This window comes from Danio rerio, chromosome 19 (genome assembly GCF_049306965.1).
Source record: "Danio rerio strain Tuebingen ecotype United States chromosome 19, GRCz12tu, whole genome shotgun sequence".
NCBI lineage: Eukaryota > Metazoa > Chordata > Actinopteri > Cypriniformes > Danionidae > Danio > Danio rerio.
This window is the reverse complement of record NC_133194.1, coordinates 10,064,194-10,080,974: the sequence shown is the minus strand read 5'-3', so window position 1 is coordinate 10,080,974 and position 16,781 is coordinate 10,064,194. Positions and strand designations below refer to the sequence as shown.

General features: G+C 35.0%; 1 protein-coding gene across 3 annotated transcripts; it reads right to left on the bottom strand.

Annotated features, from left to right (window-relative positions):
• Positions 1-316: 316 nt before the first annotated feature.
• Positions 317-15,829, bottom strand: rnf115b (ring finger protein 115b). 3 transcript variants are annotated; one of them, XM_003200546.6, is made up of 9 exons: positions 15,726-15,829; positions 12,981-13,039; positions 12,604-12,670; positions 10,975-11,192; positions 10,365-10,433; positions 9,705-9,777; positions 7,628-7,721; positions 5,346-5,461; positions 317-2,621 (listed from the first exon to the last, which is right to left on the bottom strand). In XM_003200546.6, exons 1-9 carry the CDS (start codon positions 15,801-15,803, stop codon positions 2,490-2,492), a joined length of 906 nt encoding a protein of 301 aa, XP_003200594.1. In that variant the 5' UTR covers positions 15,804-15,829; the 3' UTR covers positions 317-2,489. The 3 variants fall into 3 exon arrangements, with proteins under 3 accessions (XP_003200594.1, XP_073787585.1, XP_021323951.1); XM_073931484.1 differs by lacking the exon at positions 12,981-13,039; XM_021468276.2 differs by lacking the exons at positions 12,604-12,670; positions 12,981-13,039.
• Positions 15,830-16,781: the final 952 nt, after the last annotated feature.

Genomic DNA, 16,781 nt, shown 5'->3' with positions numbered 1-16,781 from the left:
CCGAGCCTCAACTAAACTGAAATCTCAATAGTCGTTTATGAACACTGTTTATGAGTTTATATTTACAAAATCATGATGTAATAACTACAGTCTTATGACTTGCTGCTTTCCAGGGATCGATCTTTTAGCCATTTATAAAAGACAAATTACTAGCTATGTTTCCATTCATCTATATTTATGCGCATTTTGAAAGAAGGCATTAAAATGCTTAATGGAAACACAAAGATGCACATACATTTTGAAAATTTGCATAAAAAAGCTTGACCACAACAGAGTATTTTTAACCAATAAGAATAAACGTGCATAAACTATGATGGAAATTCAATTCATCTTTATTTCTATAGCGCTTTTACAATATAAATTGTGTCAAAGCAGCTTAACATAGAAGATTATCGTGAATTGAAACAGTGTCCGTCCAGTTTTCAGTGTTTAAGTTTAGTTCAGTTCAGTGTGGTTTAATTTTCACTGCTGAAAGTCCAAACACTGAAGAGCAAATCCATCGATGAGCAGCTCCACAAGTGCCAAACCAAGCAAGCCAGTGGCGAGGAACAAAACTTCACCAATTGACGAAAGTGAAGGAAAATCCTCCATAGAGATACCAGGCTCAGTTGGGAATCACATTTATCAGATAAACATTCCAGCATGTGTATCAAAGTCATATTGATTTATAAAAATAAAAATAAGTCAACACAGGCTCGTTGTGGATTCGTACCCCTGTCTACATTTCTGGAGACTGCAAAATATGTACTCAGAGGTAGTCTGATGCTGCCAACAGCTTCTGTTCCTTTTTGCACTACTAGCTGACAGCTTGAATGGACGGCTTGCCCAGTAGCGCTCCACATATGCCAGAAGACTTGGGACATGGAGTGGAGTGGACAGTGACGACAAGGTTCAAATCCAGCAAAGAACGGTTACAGAAATTCAGTAAAGCAACAAATAAATAAATAACAGACTGAAAACGTTGTAAAATCTGAAAATGTGGTACAATTGTGTGGTCATGATGGCCTTTCTTTTTCTAGATAGCTTTTGAAAACACTATCGCTAGAGTTTAGGGAGGGGATGGGATGGTCAGTTAGTTAATAGCAAGCTGGTCAACTGTAGTGTATGTTGTTGCGCCCTCTGGATAAATTTAAACTCATCAAAAAGTGTACACATCGGCCTCAGGTGGATTCACAACAAAAAAAAAAAAACTGCAAGCAGACATACCTTCGGGTATATAATTCCTGGTCTCCAGAAATGTAAACAGGGGTACATTTCCACAATGAGCCTGGGCTGCAATAAGTGTGACGAGATGGCATTAAAGGAAAACCAAGTGACAGACCACATTCTACAATATCTGAAATGTTGTTTCGGTCATTCTAAAATCCTTCAGCCCTATTATTAGCTCCCAGAACTGTCTTGAGCAGCTACTCTCCCAAAAAGTGGTTTCACGTCTCCAAAAGTCAACACACATTCACTGTGTTTCATCTTCTGAGGCACAAGTCATATTTGACGTCAGTTTAGCAGAAAGTCACGATTGTGTTCTCTTTGAATGGAAACGCTGTTTTATTCGCAAATGTTTTATGCGATATTCCAGTTTTTCCAACTCAGGCTCATTGCGGATGCGTACCCAGGTCTACATTTCTGAAGACAGAGAAATACGTAACCGGTACGTCTGCTTGCAGTTTTTGCAAATGGACCAGAGGTCACTGTGTACTATTTTTGATGATCTCAAATTTCTTTTGCACGTCCTCTTCTCTCGTAAATCCACCAGAGGGTGTAATATCTAGACATATCTACACTTCAGCTGACCAGGCCAGCTTACTGTGGACTGACTGACCAACCCAACCCCATCCCTAAACCCAACTGATAGTGTTTTCAAAAGCAATCTAGAAAAAGACAAGCCTTCGCGAGTGCGAGTTCACCACGTTTTTAGCCTGTTGTTTATTTGTTTATATATTTTTTGCTTTTGTTTTACCTGGTTTCTGGATCCGTTCTTTACCAGTCTCAAACCCCGACGTCATCTCAAAATCCATCAGCATACACAGCGAGCTACTGGGCAAACTGGTAACACTGGTAAAGCTGTCCACATGGAGGTAAGCGGTCAGCACAGAAAGAAACAGAAGCCGGCAGCGGAGCAATACCACCCCATATCTTTCGTTTTACAGATAAAATTGAGCCAGACGTAGATCTGGGTACATGTTTTGCAGTCTTCAGAAATGTAAACAGGGGTACATATCCACAATGAACCTGTGTTGAGTTTTGCTCATAAGTCTAGTTTGCATATTTGAATAGAAACATAGCTACTGTTTATCAGGATAAAAACATTACGATCATGATTTCATATAGCAGTACACTGTGAGTGTATATTAGTACCATTTGTTGTTGCTTTTGACATCTCAAATTTGGTTTTCTGCCTGGACTAAAATGAAATAGAAGGCACCTGAGGTCTTTGTAGAGGCTTCATGAAGCACTGGTGAATAATTAAAGTGATAAAGGCAGGAAAGAGGCTAAAGAGTCTCGAAGGTGCTTCGTTCTGGTAAATCTGGAGGTGATGGGATTGTTTCTTGAGGATCTGGTCGTGGTTGAAAACCCCGGTCTTCACCATCCAGACTCTTCCGACAGACAGGACAGGTGTCGTGCTGATAAAAACACAAAACGGTAATGATTGAGGACCATTTCTGATGTGGTGGATTTGTACTTGGTGTAGTTTTCAGGGAAAAGATGTTTAGAGACTTTATTACGATTATATCTTGCATTTCAATCTTTTTTTTTTTGTTGAAATTTTGATTTTAATCTCAAAAGTTGAAACTGAGACACATTATCATAATTTTTAATAAAAAGTCAGAATTTTATATTTCTAGCAAATCCTTGTTTATGTCTTGCTACTGCTTTTTTCTCAGAAAATTTAGAAAATATCTTGCAATTCTCACTTCTTTTCTGTGGAATTTAAGTTTACACTTCAAAATCCTGACCATTTTCATTTACATCATTATAAATATTATACGTTATAAACTGACTTTTGAAAAAAAAAACAAAAAAAAACAAAATAGCATCATGTAAACTTCAAAGTCATGCTGATAAAAACACAAAAAGATAATGAATGTTTTGTATATAGTTTTTAGGAGAAATGAATGTCTAAACTGCATGTTTAGAGGCTGTTTTTACTTGAGTTCTGATTTTATATTGTGCATTTTAAGCCTTTTTTTCATAATTGTGATTTTAATCTTAAAAGTAAAACTGAAAGAAACATCACAATTTTTAAACCTTTTTTGTTTTAAATTGTGAAGTTAGTATCCAAAGTTGATACTGCGAGACACGTTATTACAATTTTTAATAAAATGTCAAAATTATAAGTGCATTTCTCACAAATCTTTGTTTATGTCTCGTAAATTTGCTTCTTTTTTCTAAAAACTGAGCAAATATCTTGCAATTCTCACTTTGTTTCGTGGAATTTAAGTTTATATATTAAAATTCTGCCTTTTTTTACTGGAAATTCAAGTTTACATTTCACAATTTGGGCTATTTTCATTTATATCATTATACATTTTTCATTAATTAGTGTATAAGCTTTCTTGCAATTCTGAATTAATTTTTTCCAGAGGAAAAATGTCGGAACTCAAAGCAAATAACTCAAAATTTCAAGTCATGAACTCACTTTTGAGGGGAAAAAACTAGATAGTCTCATGTCAACTCAAAGTTTGGAAAAGACTAACTAATACTTTTGAATTCTATAGAAGAAAACAAAATTCTATGGTGTTAATTAGTGTTTAAAAAAAAGCTTTAAACATAAAAGACTTGGAAAAAAAAAACAATAACGAACCCTAAACTTCTAACTGGTAGCATAGATTAATTTAGCGCACAACTGCTGTCTAGTTTTCAAACATCATTATCATCATTTCAAACCTGCCAGCTCAAAAATCCATGTTTGCGGTTTGACTGTGTGTAATGTACAGAAGAAGCATTACAGCCTCTTCAAGTAATGTCAACCACAAGGTTTATGGTGCTCATAAATCTAGACGTGACATTTTAAAAACCCACTGGGAATTTCCAATTGTGAATTCGTCTTTGAGTTGCTCTACAAACTGACATCGCAACTGACCACCTCTATTTATACGCCCAATGATGCTTTATGTGAATTACAGGAGTGCATTCAGTTCACTTGTAAACAATTGTTGCATCCCAATCCGCATACTAAAACTACATCCTAAACTATGTACTGTTTTTGTGAAGAAAAAGTACATACATTTGAGTGTATAAGAGTAGAGTATGCCAGCTTTGGGACATACTACTTCCTCATTAATGTACCGTTGTGCTGCTTAGTTATGTACTCCGTCAATCATCTTTTGAAATTTAGATAATTTCGCATTCAGAAGTTAATGTCCAAACACGTCTTTTTTATACACTCACCAGCCACTTTATTAGGTACACCTTACTAGTGACAGATTGGACCCCCTTTTGCCTTTAGAACTGTCTTAATACTTCATGGCATAGATTCAACAAGGTACTGGAAATATTCCTCAGAGATTTTGCTCCATATTGACATGATAGCATCACGCAGTTGCTGCAGATTTGACAGCTGCACATCCATAATGTGAATCTCCCGTTCCAACACATTCTAAAGGTGCTCCATTGGATCGCGTTCTAGTGACTGTGGAGGATATTTGCATACAGTGAACTCACTGTCATGTTCAAGAAACCAGTCTGAAGTGATTCGCGCTTTATGACATGACCCGTTATCCTGCTGGAAGTAGCCATCAGAAGATGGGCACACTGGTCATTAAGGGATGGACATGGTCAGCAACAATTCTCTGGTAGGCTGTGGCGTTGACACAATGCTCAATTGGTGCTAATGGGCCTAAAGTGAGCTAAGAAAATATCCCCCACACCATTACACCACCATCACCAGCCTAAACCGTTAAAACAAGGTAGGATGGATCCATGCTTTCATGTTGTTGATGCCAATTGTTGAATATTACTTACTATACTGTACAAAATGCAAAGAGTTTATAATATGGAGGAACGAAACACTGAACTCAAAGGAGCTTTGGCCACTTGTGATACTAATGTTGCATTTAAATACCAAGTGAATGAACCAAACTGGAAGTGCAACCCATAATTTCAAAGAAAGTAGTCACATGTGGAAAAAAGTTGAATATTCTTTGACTAGTCCATTAGTGTAAAGTTGTTTTTCTTCAGTCAACCACTAGAGGGCCTTTCCATATATTTTTGCTTGTTAGTCAACTATAAGCAACGATTAACACATGGCTGCCACCATTTATGACAGCAGCCCTAAATTAAGCATATGTTTCTCCTTTATTCTGGTAGTCTGATGGCACACAGATTCAGGTTTCTGAAACTCATACCAGTTGAAGCCAGGGCACAATACAGCTGCTGTGAAAGTAGTGCAGACACGGCAGCTGTCGGACAGATTCCCCAACAGAAAACTCCTCTCGACACACGGGGCATTCCAGCCGGCATGCTGAGAGACAGAGAGAGACAGAGAGAGACATAGGGGGAAAATATGGCATGGATGAACTCAAGAAAAGAAATGGAGAAAACAACTGTGAGGTGCTGCATGCATGCTAATAAAAAAGAGATTTCATAAGCATTTGTTTAACGCTTATTGTTCATGTTTTAAATTCTTTTTTTCATAGTTATATGAGATGTAAGTTGACATCCCATTGTGTTTCATTGCTAACATTATGGGCCCTTATCATACCTCCGGCACAATAAGGCACAAGATGTGTTTGGCGCGATTTGTTGCCATTTTCAGACCAGGGCAACACTAATTTTCATGCTTTGCGCCACATTGTTTAAATAGCAAGTACATTTGTTCCACTTTGTGGACTTATGATTGTGCTGGTCTAAAATAGAAGTGTATTAAGGCACATTGCTGGGGAGTTGTTATTTTAATAATAAAGTCATCTGGAATGACAAAGAAAGTGTTCTTGCAGGACTTCCACAGTTCATCAGAATTCTTTAGATCCTTATTTCACGCCTCCTCCATCTTACCTCAGTCATGCTCAATAATGTTCATGTCTGGTGAATGGGCTGGCCAATCCTGGAGCACCTTGACCTTCTTTGCTTTCAGGAACTTTGATGTGGAGGCTGAAGGAGCGCTATCCTGCTGAAGAATTTGCCCTCTCCTGTGGTTTGTAATGTAATGGGCAGCACAAATGTTGATACCTCAGGCTGTTGATGTTGCCATCCACTCTGCAGATCTCTCACACACCCCCATACCGAATGTAACCCCAAACCATGATTTTTTTCTTCACCAAACTTGACTGATTTCTGTGAGAATCTTGAGTCCATGCGAGTCCCAATAGGTCTTCTGCAGTATTTGTGATAATTGGGATGCAGCTCAACAGATGATTCATGGGAATATATAAATGAATTTAACTTCTAAAATTAATTTAAAGTTTTATTAAGAAGTTTTATTATAAAAATAATAGAAACTTTTACTTTTCAATATGTATTTGCTTTATTTACAATATATATATATATATATATATATATATATATATATATATATATATATATACACACACACACACACATAATTTTTTCTTTTTAAAATATTTTCCAAATGATGTTTAACAGAGCAAAGAATTTTTTACAGTATACCTGATAATATTTTTTCTTCTGGAGAAAGTCTTATTTGTTTTATTTCGGCAAGAACAAAAGCCGTTTTTTATTTTTTAAACACCATTTTAAGGACAAACTTATGAGCCCCTTCTGAATTTTTTTTTCAATAGTCCACAGAACAAACCATTGTTATACAACAACTTGCCTAATTACTCTAACCTGCCTAGTTAACCTAATTAACCTAGTTAAGCCTTTAAATGTCACTTTAAACTGTATAGAAGTGACTTGAAAATATATATAGTCAAATATTATCTACTGTCATCATATTTCATAATTCAGGGGGGCTAATAATTCTGACTTCAACTGTATATAAATCTATAATAAATATGCATGTAATATACAAATTTTACAATGTGAATGTATAGAACTTAAGAATTTTTGTTTATTGATTTAGCCATACATGGTTCATTAAGCATATTCAGTAGTTTACCTTATTTATTTGTTTATTTATTTATTTTTACCCATATACATTGGTTTCAGAAGTGTTTAGTGAACATTTATTCATTCATTCATTCATTCATTTTCTTGTCGGCTTAGTCCCTTTATTAATCCGGGGTCGCCACAGCGGAATGAACCGCCAACTTATCCAGCAAGTTTTTACGCAGCGGATTCCCTTCCAGCCGCAACCCATCTCTAGGAAAGTTAAGTGAACATAATTCTGCAAAGATTCCCTGTTGAGATGACCTTCAAGTGGAAATCTTCAAATATTTCTAAACTGATTTGTAGCTCTGCAATCAATAACATGAGGGGGGAAGATGCAAGTGTCTGGAAATATTTTATATGAATACACCAAAAACACAATGCGCTGTTGACAGAATCACAGAGATTCATCTTGTTTTAACACTTTCCAGTTCACACTCCCTAATCTATCAATCTCGATACAATAGTCTGCCAGGAAAGCCAAGAAAAAAACACTTCCTGGAGGTGAGCAGATGTATCTGAACAGCCGTGTTTTGCTTTTGCACTTAAGAGTGTGACTCAGAGGATTATGGGAACTCACCAGCCTGCTCTGAGGAGATGCTAACGGTGGGCAGAGATGAGATCATCTCCTTCTCGGCAGGAGGGGGGCCGCTGTTTTCAGACTGACCAAGCAACTAGAAAAGACAAGGGAAAAATGGGAAGTGGTGACCAAGATGCTTCTTTCATTTCAGCAAAAGGTCTATAACATGTTTGACCTACACAAATTTAAAGAGACGGTACACCCGAAAACTGTAAATCTGCTGCTGATTTACTCACCCTCAGTTCATCCAAGATGAAAACTAATTTTCTTCAGTAGAACAGAGTCAAAAACACAATCACTACCTGACAAAAGCATTGTCCTCTATTCAAGTTTTAGGAACAACAAATAATAACTTGACTTCTAGTTGATCATTTGGTATCAGAAGTGGCTTATATGAAACGCAAAGGCCTCTAGATTACGCAAATTTTAACATGATAAAATACGATCATGCCCTAATTTTTTATTATTTCATTAGGACACTAAGGTCTGACTTTGCTAAGACAAAAGTCACTGAACAGAAATAATGCACAATATAGAATATAAAGTCATGGTGCAGTGGAACAAGAATTAACATTGTGTACGATTCCCAAGAGCTCAGAGGACTGCATCCATACATCTCTACAATGACTCAAAGAACTTCTTTATAACTCATCTGGAATGGCAAAGAAAGCGCTCCTGCAGGACTCCCAGAGCTCATCAAGATTGTTTAGATTCATCTTTAATGACTCCTCCTTCATCTTACCCCAGACATGCTCAATAATATTCATATCTGGTGATTGGGCTGGCCAATGCTTGAGCACCTTGACCTTCTTTGCTTTCAGGAACTTTGATGTGGAGGCTGAAGTATGAGGAGTGCTCTCCTGCTGAAGAATTTGCCCTCTGCTGTGGTTTGTAATGTAATGCGCAGCACAAATGTCCTGATACCTCAGGCTGTTGATGTTGCCATCCACTCTGCAGATCTCTCGCAAAAATTAGATTTAGGAACCAAACTGCTGTGAAAGTACTGTTTGCTGAGGATTAGAACTGATTTATACTTTTGTCCGAGTCCGCAACACAAGTGTGTATCCAAGCTAGCTGCGTGCTTAATGCAAATCCTTATATGCAATACAAATGAATAATAATGAACACACTTTACAAGAAGGCTTCATTAGTTGATGTTAGTTAATGTATTTTTACAAACATGAGCATATAAGAAAGGGGGCGTCACAGTGGTGCAGTGGGTAGCATGATCACCTCACAGCAAGAAGGTCGCTGGTTCGAGCCTCGGCTGGGTTAGTTGGCAGTTCTGTGTAGAGTTTTCATATTCTCCCCATGTTCGCGTGGGTTTCCTCTGGGTTCCCCCCACAAGTCCAAAGGCATGCGGTTAAGGGAAACTGTCCGTAGTGTATGTGTGTGAATGAGTGTGTATGGGTGTTTTCCAGTGATGGGTTGCAGCTAAAAGGGCATCCGCTGCGTAAAACATGTGCTGGATAAGTTGGCGGTTCATTCCGCTGTGGCGATCCCAGATTAATAAAGAAACTAAGCCGAAAAGAAAATGAATGAATGAAATTACATTTAGTAGGTTTCTTTGCTATTATTATTTTATTTGTTTGTTTATCTTTACTTGTTTTCTACCATTTTAAAATATTTTATCTGTCGTATTAAGTATGCACATGTTTAATTATTGTTTGTTTTTGTTGTTCTTGCAGTTCTTGTTTTCTTTTGTAATGTACCCTAAAATTATATAATTTATATTATATATAAATATAAATAAAACATAAAAAAGCCACTGGTATTAATTTGGCTTTGTCTTCATATGTTTTTTAACTCTAGTCTTCGATATCCATTTTATACATCACCAAGAACCACAGTTTCAGCAAAAAAATAAATAAATATTTAGCATATCTTACTAAAAAAAGACCTTCATCTTGTATGGCCGGAGGATGAGTAAATTATCCTCAAATGGTTATTTTTGGTTGAACTGTCCCTTTAATCGTCAGCTGGCAAAACACTGAGGAGACTAATGAGGCTAAGTGCAAAGAGGCTGAGGCCATGAGTCATATAACTGGATGATGTCAGAGATGACAGCGTGACTAACCTGTGTTACGACCGCATCCAAACCTCCCTGTCCCCAAGCATAGTCTCCAGGGTTTGAGTGCAGCGCGCTGGACCTGAGGAACAGGTTATTGATAAATCAACAGAGATATTGATTTAATATATGCAAATCCATGGAAATGTACACTGAAAAAAAATGCTGACAAAATTGTTGCAAACGATTTATGTGTTGAATTTAAACAAACAAATGAAATTTAGTAATGTTCAACTTAAGTTGTTGGCTTAAATTCAGCCCAAATAAATTGTTTACAACCACTGTAAATGTAGTAAATCCAAGAGAGTAATCTTTAAATATTTTTTTCAGGGCAGGAAAAAAGTGGAACTTGAATATCTTTTGCTGGTTTCTGAACAACATTTCTATCAGATAAAATTAGGTAATTTTCCCAGTACTGGGTTGCGGCTGGAAGGGCATCCACTGTGTAAAACATGCTGGAATAGCTGGCGGTTAATTTCGCTGTGGTGATCCCTGATAATCAGGGACTAAGTCGAAAAAAAATTAATGAATGTGTTAAGATGAGGTAATGGGTTAAGTAAGGTAAAACTGGTAAAACTGATCCAAAATCTTACTGATTGACTGATTAAAGTGTTATTTTGGTGTTATATTATATCTGAAAGAGTCTTGTTTTAACCATTTTAAACATACCATGAGGAGGTTTGGGGACCTGCACTGTCTGAATTGGAAAACAGACCTGCCAGGAACTGCTGTACAATCCTTAGGGAAAGACAAAAAGAGAGCATCAGTGCATCAAAAATGCAATTTAACTATCTTTACTATCTTTAACCAACTTTAATATAAGAATATCTGACTTAGTAATAAACATGTGTTTAAAAATGAGGGATTGAGAGGACATATGGGTGAATATTTGAATAAATATAATCATTCATTCTAAAAAATGTATATATTTTTTTTAGAAAAACACCATTTTTTTGTGTAATTCAGAATTATTTCTGAGCTTTGATATCCTGTACTTATATATACTTAAATATGATGATTTATTTTAAAACAACTCCTGATAGATGGGGTGGGGGGTGGGGGGTTACGCGTCAACATTTTTTTTACAGATGTCTGACCAAAAAATGGACAAACTTGTAATTCGTCCTCCACAAAAAAGACAGAGTCTCACTGATTGATAAAGTGTAACAAATAACCTGCAAGTATTAAATTGTTATATTATTAATTAATGGCTATATTATTTTTTCCCTTATACACCAGTGTGAATACTGATACTTTTGTTATTACTTTTGCTACACACCCCTCCACAGCCTGTCCCTGATCCTGTCTGGAGTTTGTCTGTGGGCTGTTTTGTTGAGGCTCGGTGCAGTCTGACAGACTCTCGACGGATGCCACAGGTCCCGCCGTCCCAGAGGCAGGATCAGCAACTGCTGGCTGGAGCCCGGAGCTGCGGAGCGCGTCTGTGACCGAGGGCTCGGAGAGCAGGGCTGAATGCTCCATGAAGAGCAGCTGCCACAGCTAAAGCAAAGACAAAAGACTCATTGAAAATGATGACTGACACCCCTTAAAGGGACAGTTCACCCCTAAAATTAAAATTTGTTGACATATAATGACCATATAAGATGTGCAGTTGAAGTCAAAGTTACAATTATTAGCCCTCATGTGAAATTCTTTTCTTTTTTAAATAGTTCCCAAATGATGTTCAACAGAGCAAGGAATTTTTCCACATTATTTCCGATAATCATTTTTCTTCTGTAGAAAGTCTTATTTGTTTTCTTTCAGCTAGAATAAAAGCAGCTTTTAATTTTTTGAAAACCATTCCTAGGTCAATATTATTAGCCCTCTTAAGCAAATTTTTCTAATGTCTACAGCACAAACTATTGTTATACAATAACTAGCCTAATACTCTAACCTAATTAACATAGTTAAGCCTTTAAATGTCACTTTAAAGTGAATACTAGTATCTTAAGAAAATATCTAGTTAAATATTATTTACTGTCATCATGGCAAAGATAAAATAAATCAATTATTAGAAATGAGTTATTAAAACTATTGTGTTTGGAAATGTGTTGAAAAAAATGTTCTTTCTGTTAAACAGAAATTGGGGAAAATATACAGGGAGGCTAATAATTCTGACTTCAACTGTAGGTCAAAAAACAAACAGGTTTATATATTTGTAGTCTTTTGTGTCTAGAGCTTGAAAGTCAAAAAGACATACACAGACAAAAATAAATGAAAGCAACACTATGCAAGTTTCTCTCGTGGCTCCCTCTTGTGGTTGATCATCGCAACTGCCTGTCAGTAGTCTGTAAAACCATGGACTAACCTGACACGAGGGCATAAGCCGACACCTTATTTAGAAACAATTTCCATGGACCAGGTGAATCAGGTGTTACATTACACTATGAACAACCAATATCATCACATAACAACCAGTTGCCTCTTAAAGTTGCCATGAAATTATCTTGATTTGTACAGTTGAAGTCAGAATTATTATTAGCCCTCTTGATTTATTAGCCCCTTTATTTTCTCCCAAAATTCTGTATAAGGGAAAGAAGATTTCTTTTATCTTTGCCATGATGAATATTTTACTAGATATTTTTCAACATACTTGTATTCATCTTGAAGTGACATTTAAAGGCTTAACTAGGTTAATTAGCCAGATTAGGGTAATTAGGCAGGTTTTTGTATAACGATGATTTGTTCTGTAGCTAAAAAAACTGAAGAAAAAATATTATTGAAAATACTGTGAAAAAAGTCTTGCTTTGTTAAACCTCATTTGGGAAATATCTGAAAAAGAATTCATAGGAGGGCGAATAATTTTGACTTCAACTGTATATAGTAGTTTTTATTAACTTAAACAATGTATCTGTGCACTTCATTATTTTGTAAAAAATGATTAGCATGGTGTAAAAGTAAAATATTATACCTCAGCAAACTGTGAGGTCATGTCATCACTGCCTGTCCCAGCAGCACCATCCCGATTCTGAAGAAGACTAAGAAACATGTTTTACTCATTGTAAATGACAATATACAAAACAATATTGTCAATATTATTCACAATAATACAATCATCAAAATTAAAAATAATGTGCAATAATACAAAAGAGCAAACGTCTAAAATGTACATAAATACAAAGACATTTTTTATTGGTATTAATTAATAAATATTTTCAGTATCTTTTTCATTTTCATTTATTATTCTTTATTGTATGTAATTTTTTTCTGAAGGTTTTGTTCTCCATGAAACAAGAGCAATAATCTTTATCATTCACTACATTTAGTAGCATAAATGCAGAAATGTACCTGAAGTTTTCTGACACCTCTTCAATAAAGCCAGATTCACATCTGGGACATACATATTCCTGTTTAAAAGATTAATAAACAGAGGTATATTATGTCAGAATGTAAACTGTTTGTCATTAGATTGTAATGTGTAACATTTTATACAACTGAAAGTCTCAAATAAACTGGCCCCAATTCTGACCTTTAAATTAGTCTGAAGTTTACGCTTATTTAATATTGGAAAGCACGAAAAAAACACTAAAATAAAAAACTATATATATATATATATATATATATTTATATATATATATATATATATATATATATATATATATATATATATATATATATATATATATATATATATTTTTTTTTTATATTTTTTTTTTTCCCCCCAATTTCTGTTTAATGAAGAGCAGATTTTTTTCAGCACATTTCTAAACATAATAGTTTTAAACTCATTTCTAATAAATCATTTTAAAGATTTTATCTTTGTTATGATGACAGTAGATAATATTTTACTAGATATTTTTCAAGACACTTCTATACAGCTTAAATTGACATTAAAAGGCTTAACTAGGTTAATTAGGTTTACTAGGCAGGTTTGGGTAAGTAGGCAAGCTATTGTATAACGATGGTTTGTTCTGTAGATTAACAAAAACAAAAATAGCTTAAAAAGGGCTTATAATTTTGTCCTTAAAACGGTGTTTAAAAAATTTAAAACTGCTTTTATTTTAGCCGAAACAAAGCAAATAAGACTTTCTCTAGAAGAAAAAATATTATCAGAAATACTGTGAAAATTTTGTTGTTCTGTTAAACATCATTTAGGAAATATTTAAAAAAGAAAAAAAATCAAAGGGGGGCTAATAATTCTGACTTCAACTGTATATATATATATATATATATATATATATATATATATATATATATATATATATATATATATATATATATATAAAGACAATGGTATTAGCTGTTTTAGGGACTGGTACATTTTACTAGCTGGCCCAATCGACAACGGCCAGCTGGTTTTGAGAGGGGCTGACCCGATCAGAGGTTACGGAGATCGTGAGTGCCAGGGCTGAATTTTTGTTCCAGTCCTCCCCTGTTTAGTTTATTAACATGTTAATAAAAAAGTTCTCCAGTGAGCTTTTGACTGTTAAACTCTTATTGGTTCTTCCAGATAACTTTATTGTATTACTTCTATATGAAGGGATCAGAGATGAACTTACCATTAAAGGGTTAGTTCATTTAAAAATTAATATTCTGTTTTTAATTACCCTTATTACATTCATCAGTGATTCAATCAGAATATTATGAGGCTACAAGAATACTACAGTTTGTGCTAAGAGTTTAGTGTCAGTATAGGGTGCGCATGTATAAGCACTGTGCACTGATACATACCTTGAATTGAAGAAAGTGTTTAATGTGTGCACAAGAGTATTCGTGTAGCTTGATAATTATTCGATTGAACCACTGAAGGCATGGACCGTTTTGAGAATCCAGACTGTCCAATATGGAGGATGATGGAACTCCCAAATTTCAGTATTTGGGAACTGTATTATGAAGATGAACTAAGGTATTGGGGGTTTAGAACAACATGAGGGTGAGTAATCAATCACATAACTTTCATTTTTGGGTAAACTTACCCTTTAAATCACAAAATTTACATAAACTGTGTGCAGAAATATGGATAGAGTTGTGCTCAGCAATACTGTTTTGTATAAAAACATATGTGACAATCTGACCAGAGAATACAGTTCAACCCTTCTGTTAAAAGTAATATACCTTTATTATGCTGACATTTGTATGAATCATTTGTTTACCCAAAAGATAAAAAAGGAACAAAATATTATGAAAAAGCTTTGACACCAGTATTCTAGATTGTATAAATAAATTAATATGTATATGCTTTATTTTTATTTATATTAATATACACTGGCTAAGTAATAAAGTTACGACAAACCAATAAAATTTCAGATCAATAAATGAATCAGATAAATAAAAGTAGAGATTTTATGATTTCCTAATGAGAGGAACGACAATCCTTAATTTTAAAACTCAACTGTGTGGTTTTTGATTAAATATTCAATTTAAAAAGTAATAAAATGTTTTTGCTGCTTGTTCAAACCACTTATTTAAAAACAAATGAGTTGAAACAACACTATTTTTAAAGTATTTTTTGGCACAACGTAATTGCTTTAAGTTCAGTCCACTTAAATTTGTCAAAACGATTAACTTAACCGATTTGTGTTGGGACAACATGAACACATTGTGTAGAATCCAGCATTTTTTATAGTGTATAAGTTTAAGATAGAATGGAGACTAAGATTGTATTAGACAGCTTAATCAGTATAGTTTCAATCAAATATTTCATTTCTTGTATCATATTTATTGACATGACATAAGCACCTTTGTGTCCGTCAATGTACTGCATGCGTGTTTCTACTTCAGACGGTCGAGACTGTGCTAAATTTGGAGTCAGTGTAACTCCCAAACTTGGATACCGAATTCCTCGCAACCATGGCACTCATCACACACTCCTTATAACATTTAGACCGCAGTTACATTGAAGACAGTTTCTATCTAATACCAAACCAATGCGCGTCGACTCATACAGACGCGACATCTATAAAATTAGACAGTCGTGTACTGTAAGTTAGTACTTCTGCAGTAAGTTATGTAAGAAGGTAGGCGTTGGGGTTAACATGGGGTAAGCAGACAAAACGCAGACATAGGCAGGTAAATAAGAGTCTGTGGACTCACCGGTAGCTTTGGGTCTATTTCACCTTTACAGCAGTGACAGAAGAACCGGTGTCGTGGAGCAGCAGCGGCCTCCGCCATCTTCACTCAGAAGCAGCGACTGAATTAACTCTGACGTGACGGAGGGCTGCTGTCAAGGAGACGCGTCAGCCAGAACGATCCACTTTGAGTAACCAAATATAAAAGTTTCATTCGTTTTTCGTTTATTCCGTAAATGCAATCGCGTTACTTCTTTTTGTGAGACACGATTCAAGTTATTAAATATGATTTTAAAGTACACATGAAATCAAAACTAGCCATATTGTTAGCTGACATTGCTAGTTTTGTGGTGAACAATTCGTCTGTGTAATGATATGACGAATTGAATAATGAATAAATGAATAATGTGTATGATTCAGCATAGCATGAACTTACCTGATATAACATAAGAACTGCAGAGTCAAGCATTTTCAATTAGGTCCTCACTCCATTCAGCTCTTCTGATGGCTGTTAGCCAAAGCTGTCTGCAGTTGGCATTAAAAGCAGTGTGGTGTACAGTAAAATTTAAGGCTTCTATTTTCGAATTTGGCATCCTACCACACAACACGACATGTTTGCTATTGCAACTGGTCTTTTTTTGCAACCGGTATGCACGGTTGTCATGTGTGATGTAGGTTGGTAATTCCCCAATAGCTTAGATATTTTCCCTGCTGAAATTTTGCTGCTTGTTGAATCTCTTAAACTTATTAATAAGAAAAACAATACATTTCTTAATGATAACCTTTTCTTAATGATTGAAGATTGTTAAAAAAAATAATAATTTCCCCTAGCAGTAACTTCCAAAAACTTCTTTTTACAGTGTTATTAGGTTAGTGGTTTCTTATTTATATTACTTACATTCAATTAAAAAGCTAAATTTATTAGAATATCATCAAATTAACATCAAACTATGTATTATAGCTACATAGCCTACAGCCTTCTGCTGAGAGTTAAAGAAATAAAGCAAAAAGTATATTCATTCGTATAAATATTTGTTCTGCTATACTGATATTGTGTATATTGTATTATGTATTAATGCGA

Excerpts from the sequence above, each read along its gene's own strand:
- rnf115b (XM_003200546.6), bottom strand. The coding sequence starts at position 15,803 with ATGGCGGAGGCCGCTGCTGCTCCACGACACCGGTTCTTCTGTCACTGC. Across the intron at positions 13,040-15,725 it reads AAATAGACCCAAAGCTACCG|GAATATGTATGTCCCAGATG; the intron begins GTGAGTCCACAG and ends TCTTTTAAACAG. Across the intron at positions 10,434-10,974 it reads CAGGGACAGGCTGTGGAGGG|GATTGTACAGCAGTTCCTGG; the intron begins GTGTGTAGCAAA and ends TCTTTCCCTAAG.